At 38.1% G+C, this 21,466-nt stretch overlaps 3 protein-coding genes across 5 annotated transcripts; 2 read left to right on the top strand and 1 right to left on the bottom strand.

The window, feature by feature from the left end:
* The first annotated feature begins 532 nt into the window (after positions 1-532).
* On the top strand, positions 533-9,323 carry LOC107658111 (uncharacterized). 3 transcript variants are annotated; one of them, XM_016446557.1, is made up of 17 exons: positions 533-600; positions 1,092-1,148; positions 1,830-1,935; positions 2,208-2,421; positions 2,756-2,898; positions 5,022-5,181; positions 5,274-5,329; positions 5,440-5,642; positions 5,722-5,832; positions 5,917-6,057; positions 6,200-6,307; positions 6,400-6,558; positions 7,443-8,010; positions 8,116-8,179; positions 8,266-8,441; positions 8,542-8,630; positions 8,726-9,323. In XM_016446557.1, exons 1-17 carry the CDS (start codon positions 598-600, stop codon positions 8,816-8,818), a joined length of 2,451 nt encoding a protein of 816 aa, XP_016302043.1. In that variant the 5' UTR covers positions 533-597; the 3' UTR covers positions 8,819-9,323. The 3 variants fall into 3 exon arrangements, with proteins under 3 accessions (XP_016302043.1, XP_016302042.1, XP_016302041.1); XM_016446556.1 differs by lacking the exon at positions 533-600 and having other exon boundaries at positions 831-1,148; positions 5,917-6,042; XM_016446555.1 differs by lacking the exon at positions 533-600 and having other exon boundaries at positions 831-1,148.
* Positions 9,324-9,713: 390 nt separating this feature from the next.
* On the top strand, positions 9,714-14,516 carry ube2a (ubiquitin-conjugating enzyme E2A (RAD6 homolog)). The gene is made up of 6 exons (XM_016446559.1): positions 9,714-9,938; positions 10,158-10,238; positions 10,635-10,660; positions 11,449-11,538; positions 11,629-11,717; positions 13,322-14,516. Exons 1-6 carry the CDS (start codon positions 9,895-9,897, stop codon positions 13,448-13,450), a joined length of 459 nt encoding a protein of 152 aa, XP_016302045.1. The 5' UTR covers positions 9,714-9,894; the 3' UTR covers positions 13,451-14,516.
* Positions 14,517-14,597: 81 nt separating this feature from the next.
* Positions 14,598-19,221, bottom strand: nkrf (NFKB repressing factor). The gene is made up of 3 exons (XM_016446554.1): positions 18,951-19,221; positions 17,697-17,821; positions 14,598-17,458 (listed from the first exon to the last, which is right to left on the bottom strand). The coding sequence occupies exons 1-3, from the start codon at positions 19,175-19,177 to the stop codon at positions 15,234-15,236; spliced, it is 2,577 nt and encodes an 858-aa protein (XP_016302040.1). The 5' UTR covers positions 19,178-19,221; the 3' UTR covers positions 14,598-15,233.
* Positions 19,222-21,466: the final 2,245 nt, after the last annotated feature.

Genomic DNA, 21,466 nt, shown 5'->3' with positions numbered 1-21,466 from the left:
TTGAAGGCGGTTATTTTGAGTTAGATGCCACCAAATGCTCTCCTATTCAAATTTGACATTGAAGGGGTGCATACAACACATTTGCCCACCGGCAACTATAGTTGCCGCACATTCAAATACGATTTTCAAGAAGAAGAAGAAACAAAAACCTGGGGAAAATAAATGCAGAACATGTTCACATAGGACACTATTAACATGACTATATGCATGAAACCATTCAGAAAATTTTGGGCACAAATGGGTTCATCATAAGCGAAAGTGAACGACAGCGAATCGTTTATTTAAAGATCTGTTTAAAAACAGATTCGTTCATTAGAGTCGAACTATCAAAATCTCAATATTCCATGTTAATAAGGCGGTAGAGAGTGTGTGTGGTATAATGCATTTAATTAACAATATACGTAATAAATGTAATGATGTTATGTAACATTTTGTCACCTTGAACATGAATATAAGTGAACAAATTCTCACCACCTGTTTTGCGAAGACACGTTAAACCCCTCCCTAAATGAAATGTAGGTGTGCCACCCAGCGGCGAACATGGTTGAAGAAAGTCGCATGTGTTAAAGTACTTCACCATATGCTTGATGTTATCGCATGGTGCGTGCGTTACTCTTGTCATTTTTTTACACTATAAACGGTTGTCAATAGTAAAGTGAAAGTAAACGAGAACTATTTGTTCATGAAATCACTGCTGCGTCATGCAATTATTACCTACAGAGAGCAGATTATAGTAACGATTAAGCAGAAGCTCAAGGGAGGGCAAAATACTACGACATCTTCAAGTGCACCAATCATATTACAAGTTCCTCAAACCATAAACACTTACTTTCCGGTTCTGCATTCAATATGAGTCTCGTCTGTCTGGATGGAAGCAGAGAGGAGAGGGATGAAGTGTTGCGTTGTGGGCGAATGAAGCAATCGAATGCAAAGGAATTTCTTTCTGAACCTGGACCTTTTTAACAATGTACACTTGGCGGTGCTTCCTCGCCATTGTATTTGTACTTGTTTGGTACTTCTCAGAGTTTGGACAAATATGGACACAAGCTTTCGTTTGTTTTTTATGCTTTTTCAATTTCCCTTTCAAAAAGCAAGACCGTGAAACAAGCACTCAGACGGATGACACACTTGAAGAAACAGAACAACAGGTAACAAGATTATTCCTGCTCCTGCATATATCAACGTACGTACTTGAGAGCATTAAGAATATTTCTGCCTAACTATTATTATTATTACTACTACTTTGAACATGTGCATAGAGTGGTTGACATAGTCCTGTTGGAAAATCTAACTTAACTATATTTTGGAACATGGTTTCTAAAGTTTCCATTAGCTGGTTCAAGCTGGTTATTAGCTGGTTGACCCGCTGTTATGTTCCAAAAACCTGTTGGACTGGACTGACCAGCTGGTACCTGGTTTCTTGCTTGTCTAAAATGGTCTTTCAGCTTACACAATGTAAATAACCATTGCTGACCAGCTAGAACCCATTGTCTGTGTCCCAAAACAAAGCTTCTATCATAAGTTGGAATTTTCAGCAGGGCAATTGAATATGTACCTGTAATGGTTATTGTAAATGGATACATAACAATAAAGTCAATTTATAGGCAGAACTAACTGTGGGAAGAATTTGGACAGCATCATTACTAGGAATTATTGAACACTTTGGTTGAGAGAGTTCCGGTTCTCATGTCAAAAAGAAACCATCAGATCACTTTTTGTTCCTTATTTCTGTTCTTACTGACCTCATTTCTTTATTCATGACTGATATCAGACATCATCAGTGAAATTACTGGAATTTAATCCCTTGCACCTTAATCCTCCTGTTTCAGACAAAGAAAGCTCACCATGTTGGTGTCAGTGATGAGACTGATGCAGCCGCACAAACTGAGTCTGAGACAAAGCATTATCCAAATGTACAGAGGTCACTCCTCCAGGGTAAATAATAATGTTGTTGTTTGCAAGCTTCACTCCCTCTCAAGCATGTCTGGAGATAGTGACTGAAGGAAGTTTCATGACATGACAATGAGATTTGTTGTAAACATGACATAGAACAGGAAGCAGAAGATCAGATAATATGGTAATATTTCATAGGTTTGTGTGGCATAACACTTTGAGGAAATGTTATACCCCGTTCAGTTCCTCACCAAAAGTGATAGGATCATTACAATTGTGCATGATTAAATAGATTTTTTGAAATGTCTTTGCAGTGTTTAAATGTGCCTATGCTCACCTGGTCCAGCCGTGGTACACAGTCCCAGAACTTGGCGACGGTCAGCCCCTTCATAGGGCACTACAGAAGGAGTTTAACCTGGTAGTCGAGAGAGTCATTTGCAAGACAAAGAACTTTGATCTGTCTGCTACCAGTGTGGGTTGTGTTAGGATCTTCACTCAGCACCTGCATAACGCAAAGCAGTCAGATGGGTGAGCAAGTTTGTCTGTGTCATTATGTATGCCTAATTTATTCTGAGAATATTGTTTAATATTCTGACATGAGTGAAATCACGAATCAGTGAAATTTTTTTTTTTTAATTTTCCTTCCTGTTCTATTTTATGATTGGTCCATTTTAGAGACCATCAGCACAGCAGCCGAGTCTTATGATTCTTGAGCTCATGTTTTAAAATCAAAGAATTTCTGCCAAAACTCGTGGACTTTCCATCCTAACCTATGACTCATCAGTTGATGTAGTTCCAGGAATACTGCTAGTAAAATGAGTCATTATGAAAACCGGCATGTTCATTTGTTTACCTTTTTCAGCTCTCCAGTGTTCGGTTCAAGGTCTGAGGAGATGGCAGTCCTCAGGATCTTTTCTGAAGCTCTAGTGCGAAACCTTTTTCCTGAGTACCTTTGGGAAGCAAAACTCTACCAGTGTGTCCTAACTGAGATTGTTGCTACAAAAGGTTAGTCCTACTGACCTTTGTGCTAAATACTTTCTAATGATCTTTTTAATGATCGGAACATTCATCAGCTATCTGGTATCAACATTTGTAGCATTCATTGTTATGTTTAGGACAGTTTCTCTGAAACAAACATTACTTTGTCACTCGATGCTTCAAAGATTGTCTCAACATGCTTTCACTGCTTTTACAAACTAGTTTGTCTTTATTTTTGTGTGCCTCAATACTCATGGATATCAAAACAACTAATTACTTTGTTCACATTGGTTATGGCGACAGAGTGAATTCTTTCTCTAACTGCCTCCAACTTCATATTTAATATAAATTTGTTTTATAGAATTAATTTTGTATACCAAATCATAATTGTTGGTGCTTTACTAAACTTTTACTGTCTTTCTTAACATATTCCCTTCAAGGCTGCACTTATCTAATCAAAAATGCAGTAAAAAAAATAATGTGAAATATTATTACAATTTAAAACTGTAAAATTCAGTTTATTCCTAAGATGCAAAGCTGAATTTTCAGCATCATTACTTCAGTCTTCAGTGTCACATGATCCTTCAGAAATCATTCTAATATACTGATTTTGTGATCAAGAAACATTTCTTTTTATTATCAATGTTGAAAACAGGTGTGCTGCTTAATGTTTGAGCCCCAAACTTTGACCCCAAACTTTTAAATAGTAGTGTTTGTTATTTTTGTGCTGTAAAAAAACAACAACATTTTATTTATTTAAAGGCGTCTTTCAGAGCACTCAAGGACACCGTACAATTGAGTGATAATCATAAAATCAAGACAACAAACTATTAACTATTAACATAAAATAATTAAGTATAGATAGTGAGAGAGAATTCCAGAGATTAGGAGCAGCACAACTAAATGCCCTAGACCCCATAGTGGCTAAAAGAATAGAAGGTACAACAAGGGAAACAGATGAAGAAGATCTGAGTGTACGCTTCGGGATGTAAATATGAAGCAAATCAGAGAGATATTGTGGTGCGAGATTATGTAGAGCTTTAAAAGTGAGAAGTAGAATCTTATACTCTAAGGCCGCGGTTAAATCGAGTAGAATAAGTATAGTTAAAAGTCCAGAATCAGCTGACATCAGCAAATCATTAACAAGTTTTACCATGGCAGTCTCTGTACTATGCAATGGGCGGAAACCGGATTGAAATTTTTCAAACAGGCTATTTTTTAAAAGATGGGAATGAACCTGAGATGCAACAACTTTTTCCAAAATTTTTGAGAGAAAGGGCAAATTGGAAATTGGGTGAAAATTAGCAAAATTATTAGGGTCAGCTCTCAGTTTCTTAAGTCTTGAAGTGATTACAGCAACCTTAAAAGATGAAGGAACCACACCAGAGGTGAGAGACAAGTGTGTAATATCGGTTACTATACCAGATAGAGAAAATAAACAGGCTTTTGACCAGGTGAGTGGGGAGTGGATCTAACTTACAAGTGGAAGACTTAGATTGTTTGATAAGACCTGATATTTCATCAATAGTTGGAAGTTCGAAACTGTAAAATAGAGACAGAAGAGAATCACGGGAAGGTAAATACAACAGATCAGATGCCACATTATTTTGAGAAGTTAATTGCTGATGAATATTTCCAATTTTAGTATTAAAAAAGGCCATTAATTTATCGCATAGATCACTAGAATATAGATGAGAAGGAAGGGTATCAGGAGGCCGCAGGATATTATTTACTGTGTTCAACAAGGACCTTGTATTCCCTTCATCTATTCCAATTATAATAGAGTAGTAGTCAGATTTAGCGGTTAGAAGAGCATTCTTGTAAGAGAGCATATGATCTGTGTACATATCTTTATGAACATTAAGTCCAGTTTTAATGTATAAACGTTCCAAGCGACGCCCCTTAGTTTTAAGTTGTCTTAGTTCTGATGTAAACCAAGGTGCAGAATGAGTAAAATAAACAGTGTGAGTTTTTAAAGGTGCAAGTGTATCAAGTACACTGTGCAGTCCCTCGTTATAATAAGAAACCAAGTCATCTGGAGTAGATAAAGCATTGCTCCTGAAGAAATATTTGTAATATACTGTACTAATTGTATTGTGTATTTTCTACTAATTTACTGATTCTTTGTTATTTCTGTTGTCCATCTCTAGCTCTTGATGTGCTCGTGACATGCCTCTGTAATCCAGACAACCTGAATCAGATGGTGGTTTTGCAGCTGGATAGAGTAACCTCTAAAAGCTCAACAGGAGACCTGCTAAACTCAGATAGGGAAGGCACACCATCTTCCGTGGGAAGTGAAGAAGCAGAAGTGTAAGTTATCTCAAAAATATAAAGTTTTAGCATATTCATCATTATATTAATCTCAGTTGGTGGCCTAATTCTGGTTTTCACAAATTCCGCAGATTGACAGATGAAGCAGAGGATGGTCGGTCTGAAGACACAAAAGAAAAGAAGAAGGGTGATGTTTCTTTCTCTTTCATCTCAGTAATTCGATTTATGAGCAGTAAGTGTACATGAATAATGTAATAAAGTGTAATTGAATTACCTTTTTCAATGTTATCTAAGCAGGCAATGGGATCAAAGAACGATTTTCTAAATTTGTTGATAAGGTCAAGTCAAAGAAAGCCAAAAAGAAAAACCATAAGAAGAAGAAGGAGCAAGAGCTTTTACAGAGGGCTTTATCAGCACGAAGATCTGCTGTTATTGAAGATGATTGTGCAAGCAGCAGAGAGGGCTCCTTTAGAAGCGGCATGGACTATGGCATGGATTATGTATGGAAAGTGTGCATATTGAATTGATTTGCATTAAGCTTTCGGTGCAACTAAGTTTGTCTGTGCTTTCTTTTAAAAGGACAGTGAAATGGATGTTTACCTAACAACAAATGTCCAAGAGGATATGATGGAGTTTAGGCTTTCCTATGAGATGTGGCGGGTGGGGAAGTGGGCAGTCCGTGTTACAAATGTAAGGCATATGTTAAAAACAAGGAAAGCTAAACAACGTACAAGCTAAGTTGAGTTGAATAAGTAAAAAAACCCATTGTCTTAGGTTCAAAAGGAAAATGAAGAGCTGTGTTTCACGCTTCACCTGGAGGAGAAAAATAACCCTGAGAATCTCAACTGGGATGTAAAAAAGACCCAATCAGAAATACTTCAGTTTCACAGCCTCTGGCAGGTGAGAGAGGAAATAGTGAGGAATCTTCAATGCATCAATTGTATCGAAACCCATACTATTTTGTATTATAGTCATTAATATTTTACTCATTATTATTGATTAATGTATGTAGTTGCTTGCTTTGAAAAATTTTTTCTCTTTCTGTTGTTTTTTTAAGGATACTTCCACTTTACCCTCTATATCTGCAATAGTAGAGAAAACAAAGCAGGATCTTGATGGTGCATATGCAGAAGAAGTTGGATCAGCCTTGGAGCACTTTTTACAAGTAAGCTGTCACAAACACACTATCTAGGATTAAAGAAGGGGTTATCAGTTGAAATGAATACCTGGAAATGTTTTCCTCTCATTTTTCTTCAGGAGCTGGTTTCTGATGCACAGCTTGGTCACACTCAGCCTGTATTCCAGTTCTTGTGTCCCATTGTACAGCTGCTTAGTAATAAGGAACATAAGGGAGGTGTCTGGAGTTTTCTGAATGGACTTGCAAGCTTTCTTAATCCTGGCCAAGATGAGGATGAGGTAAAAACAGATTTAGGTCAATAGCTTAATGGAAACCTCATGATGAAACTGATGAAATGTTACTGTTCAAAAGTTTGGGGTCAGTAAGATTTATTTGAAAGAAGTAAATACTTTTACTCGGCAAGGATGCATTAAATTGAACAAAGGTTCAAAAAAGGAAATATTAGCCAGCACAACCTTTTTCAACATTAATAATAGGAAATGTCTCTTGAGCAGCAAATCAGCATTATTCATTATGTGACACTGGAGTAATGGCTGCTGAAAATTCAGCGTTTCCATCATACAAAAATAATTACATTTTGTAATAAATTAAAATAGAATAAAAATTTTTTTTAATAATATTCCACAATATTACTGTTGTTAGAGTATTTTTGATAATAAATCCAGCCTTGGTGAGCATAAGAGTCTTCTTTCAAAACATTTAAAAATCTTTGAATGGTAGTATATTTATAACAATATTTTATATAATTGGATCAATATAAATACAGCAAGATTTGAAATATTGTCCAAATAGAGCTAAATTATGTTGATTTACAGCATATTCTACAGGTCAAAAGTTTGGAGTAATTAAGATTTTAAAAAATGTATGCTGTGTGTTACCAGCCCCAAACTTTTGAACTGTATATATATTTTTTTATCAATATACATACATCAAGATTTGATGTCTTATCCAAAGAGCTAAAGTTTGTTGATTTATAGTAGACATACACTGTTCCAAATTATTATGCAAGTGACATTAAAAAAAAAAACCCCCCCCCCCCCCCCCCCCTGGATATGTCACCTGCATAATAATTTGGAACACAGTGTATACCTTTAGCTTCAGCGCAATGCAAATTATTGAGAATACTGCCACCCTCTGGTGATACTATGTTTTTTTTTCTCAGTCCCATAATCCCAGAAGAGAAGAAAAGCTTGATGGAGCAGGAGCCTCAGTTCATAACAGTGGACAGTCGACAGCACAGCCAGCCTGCATCGACACCGATGAAGAGCCAAAGGGGGGCATTGTAGAAGGACCAAACGAAGAAACTGACGCCTTCAAAAGTAGAGAACCAGATATGGAAGATCAGACCTCTGATGAGCAGGATGTGGTTTCAGATGGACAAGAGAGTCTTGCTGAAAGTTTAGATATCTTTGTTAATAGGTCAAAATTAGTCAGTCCTTCAGGACACTCCAGTGATATCTCAAGCTCAGTCATGAACCATACTGAAGGTTTACAGTCTGACTCAGTCGATGGCTTTACAAGTGCTCAGTCTGGGGGCAAAACAAACAAAAAAGAAAAGTTAACTAAAAAAAAGTTAAATGGACCTCAAAAGGTCAAAGTAAAAGAGAAAACGGGACAGCTCAAGGACGAGATGGCAAATCAGCCTCAGGCACAGAAAAAGGAACCCCAGAACAACTGGGACCAAGTTGAGGCCACCAAAGCCATATTTGAGTTAGTTAAGGAAATAACGGGTATGATGTAACTTCCTTGTTCTGTTTGGCTTTTATGATAGCCAAGAACCGAAACTAAAACTGATTTTTCTTTTGCCATTCAATATTTGTCTGTACCATCTTCAGGTAACTCAGTCCTCATTAACATTGTTGATGCCATTCTAAAAGCAGTCCAGCCTTTGGTAAAGAAGTAAGTATCCCATTCCATATCTATTCAAACACCAAAGATATTCAGCTGTAGTTGTGAAGATAAGCATAAGCTTTCTTCCCATGCAGGAAAATAACCAACTTTTTAAAAAAGATGCATCCCACTGAAGCTCAGATTGCGTCCTACATTGACAATTTCCGGGAGAAGATATGGCCAGAAGGAAACGCGCCCATCCAGCCGCCACGTGACAGTGAGGAGAAACACGAGACCAAGGAGAAGGCTTTGCAGCTTATAAATTCAAAATGTATGTGCAATATTTCCCCTTGCCTTAGACTGCCCACTTCATTTTTTTAAATGATTCTTTCATCCTTACCAATATCCAGTAATTGTTGTGGCGGTTTTAGATTCAAACTCTCTAATTCTCAAGAAGACTGATGTTGAAACTGTGTTCAAGATCTTCCAGGACACTGAGGAGAACAAGAAACTGGTTTATGTGAGGACTCTAGCTAAGTTTCTTATGCGGTTAAATCCATTTTGAAACAAATATCCAGATTAACATTTATATTCTTTGTGTTTGTGTGTCCATAGATGCTGCTGTCATACATTCTTGGGGAGTTCCTACCTGGGGAGCCTGCCTTCAATGCAATAGCTAATCTAACTGTGAAGGATTTTGTTTCATAACTGATAGATCTTTTTTTATGTAATTTGTCTAATGTTGTAAAATGTGCATTATTTAATATTTTATGTGTATATTCTTCAAGGATGCATTGTGATATACCTCAGAGAGGTCAGCCTTTTACTTTCACTTTGAGCAATGTGAACACTTAAGATTTCTTGATAATTTTTTTTAATTGAACAAAAATGCCAGCCTCTGTTAAATGTAGCATTTTAACAAATGCACTGTAATTATGTTTCACTTCAATAATGTCACCAATAGTTGGGTGTAAATTTTTTTTAACTCATTTAAAAAAATGATCACTGTATATGTAAGTTCACTTTTTGTTTCGTACCTTAAAAATGTACACTGTGAAGAACTGATTTTCTATTTTAATAAACAGCACAGGTTACTCAGGACAAAACAGATAAAGTCATTGTGATACTTTGATGATAATTTTACAAGACTTAATCAGTACACGGTCTGTGAGGAATGTATTCGAATAATAATAATGCCAATAAATATATTTTACTACTAACCGCGAGTGATTTAATTTCTTGCCCATTAGTAAACCGTAAAATAAGTAAAAATGTAACTGAGTTAACGTTGTCACATATATTTTTCTTACTCCACTCCACTGTAAGTTACAATATTGAACGCTCCTGTACCTACCATGACTGTCAAACTCATGACGTAACTATGTTAGGCCGCTACAACTGTACATGTTTGAAGGGTTTCCTGTAAACGGCTTTAAATATATCTGTATTTCTTATTAATTGAAATCACTCGAATTAATAAAGCCAGTCACACATATGCTTTACCACTGACTTCTAAACCACGAATAGGTTTACAGTTGTGTGAACGAGCTCACTTTTATATCATCGAGCAGTTGTTTGTCCCCCACTTTGTGTTGGTATGGTCCAGTCCCAGAGAGACGGGTTTAGTAGAGAAAACAGGCAGGAGGATCCAAGCAAGCGAACGGCTAACATCGATATTTAACCGAATCGAGGAAGCCGACGTCCGTTGAATTAAAAGAATTGAACCTGATTCAAAATAACAACGTCGATACCTTATGTTTACGTCTTGGCTATCCAATTAAACCATGTCAACCCCAGCAAGACGGCGTCTGATGAGAGATTTTAAACGGTAAGCGACAGAAAATGCTAAAGGCCCTCGGTAGCTTTTTGCATGAACACCGGCTGCTCTCGGGCTTTAACATGGCGACTTTTTCCCCTCAACTGCCATTTATAAACGTCATTATTCCTCTCCGATCATGTATTTGGATGCTATCTGTGCAGTATTTAGTGTTGTCGTAATGTAGGTGTAGTATATGTATTGTAACTTCTCCGGGTAACTTGTTTTCAGTCTCCAGGAGGATCCACCGGCAGGAGTTAGCGGAGCCCCGTCGGAAAACAACATCATGGTCTGGAACGCTGTCATTTTTGGGTTTGTATCATGTGCTTTTTTTGACAGCGATGAGCAGTGAACAGAACACACTGGCAATTTTGTTTATCTCAGACTATTCGAGGTCTGTGAGATGACATCCAGCTTGTTAGCGATAATGTAAGCAGTGTTAAATAGGCCAGATGGCCAGTGGTCCCCCATAAGAGGTGCTGGTTATTTGATCTTTGAAGTGACGGTGTCCTGAATAGAGCTGTGTGTTGTGTTGTTGTTGTGGTGAAGGAAACAGGTTATAATGTCATATCCGTAGACTGTGTGCCTTGTTATTTTTGGATTACAGTAACGTTAATGCGCAGGGCTGGTGATTTTGGCGTTGCTTCTTGCTGTCATGCCAAGTGTTATGTGTAACCTGACATGTTGACCCATTTCTTCTGCCTACAGCCCTGAAGGAACACCCTTTGAAGATGGTAAGTCAAGAAAACACAGACTGTTACATGTTTATTTCAAAATATTTTTTTCAGTTTTAATGTGGCAGTTGGAGAAATAACTTCAAAAGTTTAGGGGTCAGTTAAAAAAATATTATTAGTATTATTATTATTTTTGCTCTCACGGGTTGCTTTTATTTGATAAATACAGTTAACAGTAATATTGCAAACTATTAGTACTATTTAAAATGACAAAGTTGAAATGAAAGTTTTCTAATTACATTTATTTCTGTGATGGCAATGCTAAATTTTCAACATTACCCCAGTCTTCAATGTCACAAGATCCTGCAGAAATCATTTTAATATGATTTGCTGCTCAAGAAACATGTCTTGTTTTTTTTGTGTCTTTTTTTGGTTTTACTTATCTTAAAGTCTTTACTGTCACATTTGGTCAATTTAATGTGTCCTTGCTGAATAAAAGTATCAGTTTCTATTAAATAAAAACTTACTGACTCCAAACTTTTGTATAATGCTATATTTAAAAAAATATTTCATAACATTATTATTTATTTATTAAATTTGTAATCAAATTGTGTAACATTATAAATGTCTTCACTGTCACATTTGATCAGATTAATATAATGTAAACCATAATTTAAACCACACTGACAGCTGAATAAGGATTGCGCTTCGGGTTCCAAATACCGACAACTGATTATACTGTATGTGCCACTGTATAATTGTGTACTAGTATTTGGCATGGTATGGTTCTTTTTGCTTACATGTGGCAAATGGTTTTGCTTCATATTTTCTTTTTCTGCTTGTCATAGGAACTTTCAAACTCACAATAGAATTTACAGAAGAATATCCAAACAAACCTCCTACAGTCCGGTTTGTCTCCAAAATGTTTCACCCTAATGGTAAGTTTTATATTTCTAAAATCCTAGTATTGCATTTATGAAGTTTGTTTCAGTAGACCATAAAATCTAATTGTATTTCTTTGTGTTCAGTTTATGCAGATGGTAGTATATGTTTGGACATTCTTCAGAATCGCTGGAGTCCAACATATGATGTTTCCTCAATTTTAACCTCAATACAGGTATGAAATGTCTGCAGTTCTTTCTGCTTTTTTGCACAAACTGCAGGGTTCCTATACAGTATGGAAATGTATGAAATCTGATTTGACTATTTTCCACGTCTGGATAAGTATGGGAAAAAAAAGAAAATTGAGTATTTAAAATTGTTTGCGTTTCCAGATTGTTGGCCCATTCTATTTTCTAAAATACAAAACTTAAGAATTTCTAAAAAAAAAAAAAGTTTTTTTTTGTAATCAGGTGTCACCATTACCCTATGCTTGGTGGATTTTTAATCTCACTCCATTCCTAATGAGTCATTTTGCAATGAAAAGTACTTTTTTTAGAATTAAAGAAACAAATTAGTATCATATAAGTAATTAAAAGAAACATTCAAATTGAATTTCTTCATTCAGGCTTTGTCTGTAGTAGTCAAAAGTACCAGTACTTCGGTACTAAGTCAATACTGAAATTTTTTAAATGTAATGATAGACATTCTACAGGACTGGTGGCACGTGTGAACACTCCGATCAATCAGACGTTAGAGCTAGAGAGAATCCTGCTCAAAACTTCGGAGTTTTTATTCAGCAGAAGGTTTAAAGTTCTGTGTGCTTTCATTATGACCATGTAAATAAGAGATTCATTGTGCAGTGTAGATATATTTATTGATTATAATGGGAGTTTTGGCAAGAGTGCAAACTACTTAAATGTGGGACTGAATCTGAAATTGCAATGATTGTCTCCGTGATAACCATAGCAGTGGATGGGACAAACAAAAAATCTGATATGCCAAAATAGATCTTGCAAGATTTGCCACTTGTTCTATACAATACATTTCTTTGATTTTCATTTTATTACTTTTCACTTGACCTTTTTAAAGCAATGTTTACTTGATTGAAAAATATTTTAAGGGTACATGCTACAAATAGTTTTTGCTATGGTACCAAAAACTGTGAAATTTACTGTGGTATAGGGCTGTGCAATTAATCGCATGCGGTTGTCATGCGCATCTTGTCAGTAAAGCCGGTTCCGTGATTAGTAGTAAATCTCCATCACCTGCATTCAGATTGAGCGGCATTTACTACACAGAGCCGTAGTTCGATTAGTAGTAAATCTCCAGCACGTGCGTTCAGATGGAGCGGCATTTACTACACAGAACCGTAGTTCACTGACAAGCTACGCAATATCACGTTCAAAATCGCAGGCGATTCATTGCCGATTTTGAACGCGATTTTGTGTAGCTTGTCAGTGAACTACGTCTCTGTGTAGTAAATGCCGCTCCATCTGAAAGCAGGTGATGGCGATTTACTACCAATCACTGAACCGGCTTTACTGATGAGATGCGCTTGACAATCGCATGTGATTAATTGCACAGCCCTACTGTGGTATTAATACCGACTGCTGAAATTTTGGTACTGTGACAACACTAGTTTGTAGTATTGGGAATGTAACAAATTGTAAATTCAATATTGTGAATTTAAAATCTAAAGAGAAGTCTGGAATTTTGAATCTAATTAACATGACTTTCTTTTTTTTCTTTGAAACTTTTCTTTATGCCTTTTTGATGTTTTTTTTATAAAAAAATGTTAGTACATTATTCAGGTTGTTAACATACCTTTCATTGTCACAGTCTTTACTGGATGAGCCAAACCCAAACAGCCCTGCCAACAGCCAGGCAGCTCAGCTGTATCAGGAAAACAAGAGAGAGTATGAGAAGCGTGTGTCGGCCATTGTGGAACAGAGCTGGCGTGACTGTTGACCCACCTTACAGTTCACATACGAACAATAGTCCGCCTCGCCAACAAGAGGAAAACCACCTTGCAAAGAAATAAAATAAAACGCATCATGTTTTGAATCATTCTCCACGTACTCGGTAGAATTGTCTGTTCTGTAGCTGTTGCAAGATTAGAGTGCTGTTGTGTTGTGGTCTCCCTCTTCATGCAGAACCTTATCCTGGATGAGGATAAACCTTAGTTTTACAAAATGTTGCTAGGGTTACTTGCTTTTATTTGGCCTGCCCTCATTTTTGTCATCTTATTTCTTTGGTTTTATGAGTTGCTCCTACACTGTGGGCTGATTTCATTTTGGGTATACACATGTTGGTTGCTGTTTTCAGTATGAATCCCAAGTTTTGAATCTAGAGATTGATTTCTTTGAGTCTCTGCAAAAGTGTCATACTGAATGCCACTTAATGTGTCGTTCAGAGTTCCAAATGAAACCGCAAGGACATTAAAGATGGATGTTGGTTAGCATATATATATTGTCTTCTATGGAAAGCTTACATGTTTCAGAAACATGCCTTTATAACTGCACTTGGAAAACCTGAACATTTAAAACCAGTTTGAAAAGTGTAATGAACCAAATGTTGGAAATGGCCCTTTTTAATCAAGTGCAAGTGATTTGTTCTTTTAATTGAGCAGTTCATACTGTTGTTTAAGGTATTGCCTATTGACACGGTGTAATTGTTTGAAGGCACACACAGTGATCTGTCTGTCCCACAATGCCCCATGCCTGAGGCCTGGGATTCAGAATATTACAAATTGGCATAGTTGAGTGTGTGTTGCTTTTCTTTTTTCTGTATTCACAATTTTGTCTGTTGCACCCTAGATGCATGGTTATTTTGCTCGTTTTCTTAAGTTCAATTAAAGTGCCGTTTATTTTAACATTAAATTGCTTCTCCAACCATATGGATGTGATGCTGTCATGCAGTATCCATTTAAGCTAATCTTCATTTTTTTCCTAATTTACCAAGAGTGTCGGATTTGCACTAGTAACCCATGTAAGAAACTGTACATTTTCTCACTTCTTGTAAATAAACAGTAAAATGAACTCTATGGTGTTTGTTCTTGAACAAAGATAAGCATTTACATTTCATTAAATGAACTAGGAAATGGACAATGACTAAATTTAATGTGTCACTACAAGCAGACTGGTTGACAGTATTCGCAATGGCAAACAACTTCACAGGGATTGCTGCTTAGGCATTTGCCAGACAGGGAGTTGAAAGATTTAAGGTTGAGATAAATATTTAATTCTACAATCAACAACCAGAAAATGTCAAAAATATACTGTTTTGTAATTACTTAAAGTTTATTTTCATATTTCAAGTGTTTATCTTACAACAGATGAATGACACCGAGTGAATGATATACTGTCCATTGTGAAAACATAAAATGGAATGTCATTTCAGAGAGGAGCACATGCTGCCAAAAGGCCCCCCTAATATCCATGTCAATAAATATCATTCACAGGATACGTGATATGACGAAGTTTAGTTAGTAATGTGTGTTCATCATATGGTCTCAAACTAACCAACAGCAAATCTGGACGAACTGTACAGAAATGCATGGTAAAGAGTGGCAAAGGATACACACTGTTGTCATTGAGAACTGACAGATTTTCCAGGCTTCAGTCCACCTTCGGTTTTTAAAAAAAATAGTTTACACTTTTTGGAAACAAATTAACAGGAGAAGTAACAAGTAAAACCGCTTTGCTTTTATTAATGGTCATCTGTTGGTTTCTCAGAGGCCTGTTGAGCCTAGTCATTGTGAAGCCTGAGGTTTCACCAGTTCATATCGTCCCACCTGCCCCTCTTGCAGTAGCTGACCAATCAGCTGTTCCTTCTGAACTCTGCGGCTAACCACGAGGAAGCGCTGTCGACCCTGTCCGTACGATTTGCTGCGCAGCCCGTATCTTTGGGATACTTGGTGTATCTGCCGGCGCTCTTCATTGTTGAGCTCTGTGGAGAAGCGCAGGTCATCTTGACGGTCAGAACTCGCATAATTCCGAATTATTTCCTCAATATCGCGCTTAGTCAGCTGATTACTGTGCCTGTCCATGTCCATACCGAGTCCTTCCCTGTTAAACTGCTCTTTGACCTTGATGGGCTCAGCAATGCCCTCTCCTTCTCTTCCCAAACCACCACCTGTCCAGCCCATCTTCCGGAGTAGCTGGTTACCAATGTTGTCCTCCTTGATCTCCTGCCGCATGGATTCCTCGCCAGAACGAGCCATGATTTGATTTCGGGAAATTGCATCCATGTGGCCCTCCTTCCTGAGGTTGGACTTCACCACAGCTTGTGTGCGCCGAAGTGTGGCGAGGGCCTCCTCTGCTGCAATGTGCTTCACCGTCTTTTTGGGTCCAAGGCCTGCAGCCACATACTGACCGTCGAGGTAAACTTCACACCGCCAGCGATGGTCCGGCAGAACCATGAACTTGTAGTCAGCAAGCACTTTATTAAATTGAGCAGTGTCATTTATTATGCAAATAGCGTTATCTGAGTTTTCAAGGATGACCAATTCACCTAGCTGCGCTTTCTTGTTGCTTTGCTGGGCGTAGCGACTACCAGGCTGGTCTGAAGTGTGGTTCCCTCCAGAAAAATTCTGCTGCTGTTGTTGCTCTTGTTGACGAGCAGCCTGGTTCATTCGCAACTTCCTTACTGCCTCCTCCGCCGCTGCGTGTTTTGAGCTCTTCTTGGTCCCTCTGGCTTGCGCCACCAGCTCATCCTGTAAGTACACACTACAGAGCCATAAATTGCTGTTGGGAACCGGGTCAAAAGTATAATCAACTTTCATGCGGTTGAACGCAGCCGAGTTGTTAAGCATACAGATGGCATCGTGTGCGTTCTCCATGATTACAAATTCTGTCCAGTGTTTGCTTCGGTCAGGCTCATACTGGCCCTTGGTACTAGGGGGAGGCTTGTCCTCAGGGTTGCGAAGAGGTGGGGGAAGGATTGGGTTTGGAGTGTTTACCTGGCACACCACCATGTCATTAATGTAAGTACGCTTGTACTGCCGTTGCAGGACACGAATTTCCACTGGCCTCATGAACATTTTGACGGCCTGTTCTGATGCTCGGTCTCTGGCACCGTTTTTGCTCCCAGAGTACCCAGTGGCAAGGTACACAGACTGACACCTCAGTTCACATGCATATCCTTCAGAGGGTACTTTTCTGTTTTTGGGAAGGTCGGCGGGTGGAATATCTCTTAAATTAACATAGATGTACTCTGGGTTTGTCTTGCAAGCCTGAATGCTGCGGCTGAGCATGAAATTGTAGTTTGGCGTGTCGGGTCCACTCATGAACGCAGGATCTCTCAGGGTAACGGCAACGGCCGCTGATACTCTGGTAATCAGCCTCTGTTTTTCATCAGTTGTTGATGTGGGGATAGAAGACGGCAGTGAAGGTGTTGGGAGAAGGCCAGAGCTGCCTCTGCTTGGACCGTCGTATACCCTGCTGAAAGCCTTGCTGGAGGTCGGCCTATCCTGATGTCCAAATCCCAGTCCACGCCGTCCGCTATCCCAGGCTCCAGACTGTCCAGAACCTCCGTATCCATCAGCTCGGCCTGCCTGTGAGTATGAGTCAGATTGTCTGGCAGTATGCGCCTCATATCTAGCGGTGTACTCCTGCTGCACTTTGCCCATGAAGTTCGGGGTGGACCCTCTGCTGCCATAGCCAAGCCCACTTGTGCTGCCCGAGGCCACATCCTTACTTTTGTGCTCAGGACAAGAATCATAACCATACCTCACGGTCTCAAGGGAGCCCAAGGAGAAAGAGGAGCTGTTGCCACGGTTACCGTTATATGGCGGATGATCTGGTTCCCTTTGTCTTACGTCATTCATCTCACACCTCCTGCGCACCTTCTCGTTTTCTTTTTCGTCCGTTTCTCCGATTCCACTGCCGCTGCTTCCGCCACTTACAAAGTGTACCGGTTCAAATCGAGGTCTGGATGTGAATTTTGACACAGGCATCTTCTTCATGGGCTCTTCACCTGAGATATGAAATAATACATGATTAAAATACCCATTTGCATGCAAATATGATTACTTATAATTTAGTTTTGTTTAAATGCTTCATAAAATATTTACATTTTGTTTATTTGATGCAAAACTCCCACAAAATGTTTCAATGCTGAAACATTTATTATAAAAATGTTTGTGTGATAGATAGGAAGATTGATCGATCGATAAACAGACAGATAGACGGATTTCAAGCATTGATAGACTTACTTCCATTAGATGAATATGGCCTCTTTTTTGCTTCAGCGTTTGGAACTAGTTCATACGAGGGCATTTCGCCAACATCAATCCCTTCTGCCATCTCTAGCACCTTGTGCATCAGTTGGGAGCCATAGCTGGCCCAAGAAAGAACAGCCATAATGTTGACGACATGCTTTGGTAGGCATTACTTATGGGTGATTCTATAATTGGAGATATATTTGGCATTGCAGAAAGTTAAGAAAAAAAAGTTTTCACTAACAGATTTTTTTTCAGTATCTTATTGAAAACATATTTCATTTTAATAATTCAGTGCTTGCCAAACACAAGTTACTTCCTTTTTTTTTTTTTACTTTTAATGAAAAACATGTCTTTATGGTATTGTTTGTATTTTCTTTATTTTTTGCCAAAAACTCCACTTGCTAGCATAAATGCTAAGAGCACATGGCACTAATGAAATTATGATTAAAAGACTTTTAAATAACACAAAGTGTGATCAATGAAAAAAATCTGTTTTCCTTTTGATATTGTGGTAACCGATTTGACACTTTATAAAATAACTCTTGGTGTAAGAACTTTTTAGATTAAAATATTTTCAGCACAGACTTTTCAGTGCTTCAGATCTTAACAGTGAGAGAAAGTGACATCATTTCCTGTATCTTACATAGTTGTGGGAGATAATTCCACTAATTTAAAGGCAAAGTATGGTACGGTAACAGAGTTGACGCAAGATTTACGGACACACAGTTTTATAAGAAAAATTGTTTTTTTTTTTTTTTAAATAATGTTGTAGAATTAGGTAAATGACTCTTTAGGGCTTTTATAAATAAAATGAATGAAATACTAAAAAAAAAAAACAAGTACAATAAAATATTTTGATTACACAATGATACATGATGGAAAAAATGGACCGACTAATTTGGACAACAAGAAATCATGATTTTCAGTTAAGACACTTTTTGCAAAAAAATATTATATTGTTATGGACTGTAACATCTTGTAATTCATAACAATGAGTAACACCGTATTAAAATAATTAAAAATATAACCATTTGGAAAAAAGCAGAAAAAAATAGACTTCGGACACCAAATGTACCTGCAATTATAGAATCACTCACATGTATAACTTTGCAATTAAAATGGCCTGTATAAATATGACATAAAATAAACTTTACCAGGACTTCTGTGATATAAGTATTCACCCAAACTCCCACCAAAAACAGTTAAACAGCCCAATTCTCACATCCCATTCAATCCAATCCCCACCTGCATCCCATGAAAACATGGTTAACCCAGACCATCGACAAGGCCAGTAGCTTATCGAGAGCATTTCCCTCGTACTCTTCAATGTGTTTCACAATGAACTGACGTCTAGCGGACCACTGCTTGTCACTCTCGTACTGCTGCCGGTAATCATCGATATTACAGCTCCAATAACGAAGACCGGCGGGTTTACTTGAAACACACGGGCCCGGTGAATGAGGTCTGATCATCCCGGTGTTTGACGGTAGCCAGCAGCTAACCGGAAACAACGTAGGGCGCGCAGTGCATGCTGGGAACTTCACACGACCCAATAATATTATGATACACCAATGCAGAACAGAATATGTGTTCTGATCTGTTGGAATCCGGAGTGTGCAGCATGTAGTAATGGAGTGTGAAGTTCTTCGTGCTGCAAGAACCCGCATGTTTTCTGATCTGCTGGAATCCGGAGTCTCATCTTTATCTTTAAAATCGATTCTTGAAAATAAGGAATATGAAGCAACAAAGGTTGTTATAAGTTTTTTACTCCACACTGATCTTTATTTGAGGATTTAATCTATGAGATGGAGTTCTTCAGATGAACTGAGGAGGGCAACAATACGCCTTTGAAGCGTCTAAGCTGCCGCAAATCACCCAAGAAGAAGAAGAAGAAGACGAAGAAGAAGAAGAAGAAGAACAGAATATGTGGGCTAGCTAAAACAATAATCACGCAATTGCTATTTAAGTATAGAGTCAGATGCAGAGTGTTATGGAGTCGTTTGCGTAACAAACTTAAATCAATATGCTCTGATCTGTATTTACCCAGCATATTTACTATGACATTTGACAACATGATTACAGACCTCGCTGTCCTACATAATTACAGCAACTATGGCGATATTTCTCGACATAATTGCAAATTATTTGTATTTTAAATAGCACAACCGCAACTCTTTAAAATACAGCGATCGTCAAACATGCACTTCGGAATACGTTTGTTATTTTTCCTTTATGGTTAAGCTAACCAACAGTTTAAATAGGATGACAGTGACGCAGTAGCATCTCCATTCTCTCACACTGTTCTTTACCGTTTTGTTATTATGTTTATGCGCTTTTACGGTGAACTACACCCACCAAAAACAGTTAAACAGCCCAATTCTCACATCCCATTCAATCCAATCCCCACCTGCATCCCATGAAAACATGGTTAACCCAGACCATCGACAAGGCCAGTAGCTTATCGAGAGCATTTCCCTCGTACTCTTCAATGTGTTTCACAATGAACTGACGTCTAGCGGACCACTGCTTGTCACTCTCGTACTGCTGCCGGTAATCATCGATATTACAGCTCCAATAACGAAGACCGGCGGGTTTACTTGAAACACACGGGCCCGGTGAATGAGGTCTGATCATCCCGGTGTTTGACGGTAGCCAGCAGCTAACCGGAAACAACGTAGGGCGCGCAGTGCATGCTGGGAACTTCACACGACCCAATAATATTATGATACACCAATGCAGAACAGAATATGTGTTCTGATCTGTTGGAATCCGGAGTCTCATCTTTATCTTTAAAATCGATTCTTGAAAATAAGGAATATGAAGCAACAAAGGTTGTTATAAGTTTTTTACTCCACACTGATCTTTATTTGAGGATTTAATCTATGAGATGGAGTTCTTCAGATGAACTGAGGAGGGCAACAATACGCCTTTGAAGCGTCTAAGCTGCCGCAAATCACCCAAGAAGAAGAAGAAGAAGACGAAGAAGAAGAAGAAGAAGAACAGAATATGTGGGCTAGCTAAAACAATAATCACGCAATTGCTATTTAAGTATAGAGTCAGATGCAGAGTGTTATGGAGTCGTTTGCGTAACAAACTTAAATCAATATGCTCTGATCTGTATTTACCCAGCATATTTACTATGACATTTGACAACATGATTACAGACCTCGCTGTCCTACATAATTACAGCAACTATGGCGATATTTCTCGACATAATTGCAAATTATTTGTATTTTAAATAGCACAACCGCAACTCTTTAAAATACAGCGATCGTCAAACATGCACTTCGGAATACGTTTGTTATTTTCCCTTTATGGTTAAGCTAACCAACAGTTTAAATAGGATGACAGTGACGCAGTAGCATCTCCATTCTCTCACACTGTTCTTTACCGTTTTGTTATTATGTTTATGCGCTTTTACGGTGAACTACACGACGATGTACACGAATGTATAGCATAACACTAAGTGAAGTTGACCTTTGTCGTACAGCAGCTCTGTTTAGGTGACATTGAGTGTGTAAAGCCGCTGCGATTTGAGGTGAATTCAGACGCACAAACGAATATGCAGTTTAAACTGACACTGCTAAAGCTAATCTACTGCAGCAACCAGGAAAAGATCTTCATTCAGAAATTCATACAGAAACGGCGACTCAATCGTTACCAGTGACACTCACTGCACTAGTCTGTTAATAGATGATTAATATTCATAACATCCATTTAACAATACTTAAGATTTGAAAAATTAAGTCAGAAGCCTATAC

This window comes from Sinocyclocheilus anshuiensis, unplaced genomic scaffold (genome assembly GCF_001515605.1).
Source record: "Sinocyclocheilus anshuiensis isolate Anshui unplaced genomic scaffold, SAMN03320099.WGS_v1.1 scaffold227, whole genome shotgun sequence".
Taxonomy (NCBI): domain Eukaryota; kingdom Metazoa; phylum Chordata; class Actinopteri; order Cypriniformes; family Cyprinidae; genus Sinocyclocheilus; species Sinocyclocheilus anshuiensis.
The sequence above is the reverse complement of the archived record's forward strand: the minus strand, read 5'-3'. Positions and strand labels throughout refer to the sequence as shown.

Bases quoted from the DNA above. Each gene is read 5' to 3' on its own strand.
- LOC107658111 (XM_016446555.1), top strand. From the start codon at position 966: ATGTACACTTGGCGGTGCTTCCTCGCCATTGTATTTGTACTTGTTTGG. The intron at 5,643-5,721 runs GTATGGAAAGTG...TTCTTTTAAAAG, and splicing joins TGGACTATGGCATGGATTAT to GACAGTGAAATGGATGTTTA. The intron at 6,559-7,442 runs GTAAAAACAGAT...TTTTTTTCTCAG, and splicing joins CTGGCCAAGATGAGGATGAG to TCCCATAATCCCAGAAGAGA.
- nkrf (XM_016446554.1), bottom strand. From the start codon at position 19,177: ATGATCAGACCTCATTCACCGGGCCCGTGTGTTTCAAGTAAACCCGCC. The intron at 17,822-18,950 runs GTGGGGATTGGA...TTCTTGGGCCAG, and splicing joins CATGTTTTCATGGGATGCAG to CTATGGCTCCCAACTGATGC. The intron at 17,459-17,696 runs GTAAGTCTATCA...TTCATATCTCAG, and splicing joins GCCATATTCATCTAATGGAA to GTGAAGAGCCCATGAAGAAG.
- ube2a (XM_016446559.1), top strand. From the start codon at position 9,895: ATGTCAACCCCAGCAAGACGGCGTCTGATGAGAGATTTTAAACG. The intron at 10,661-11,448 runs GTAAGTCAAGAA...TGCTTGTCATAG, and splicing joins AGGAACACCCTTTGAAGATG to GAACTTTCAAACTCACAATA. The intron at 11,718-13,321 runs GTATGAAATGTC...TCATTGTCACAG, and splicing joins CAATTTTAACCTCAATACAG to TCTTTACTGGATGAGCCAAA.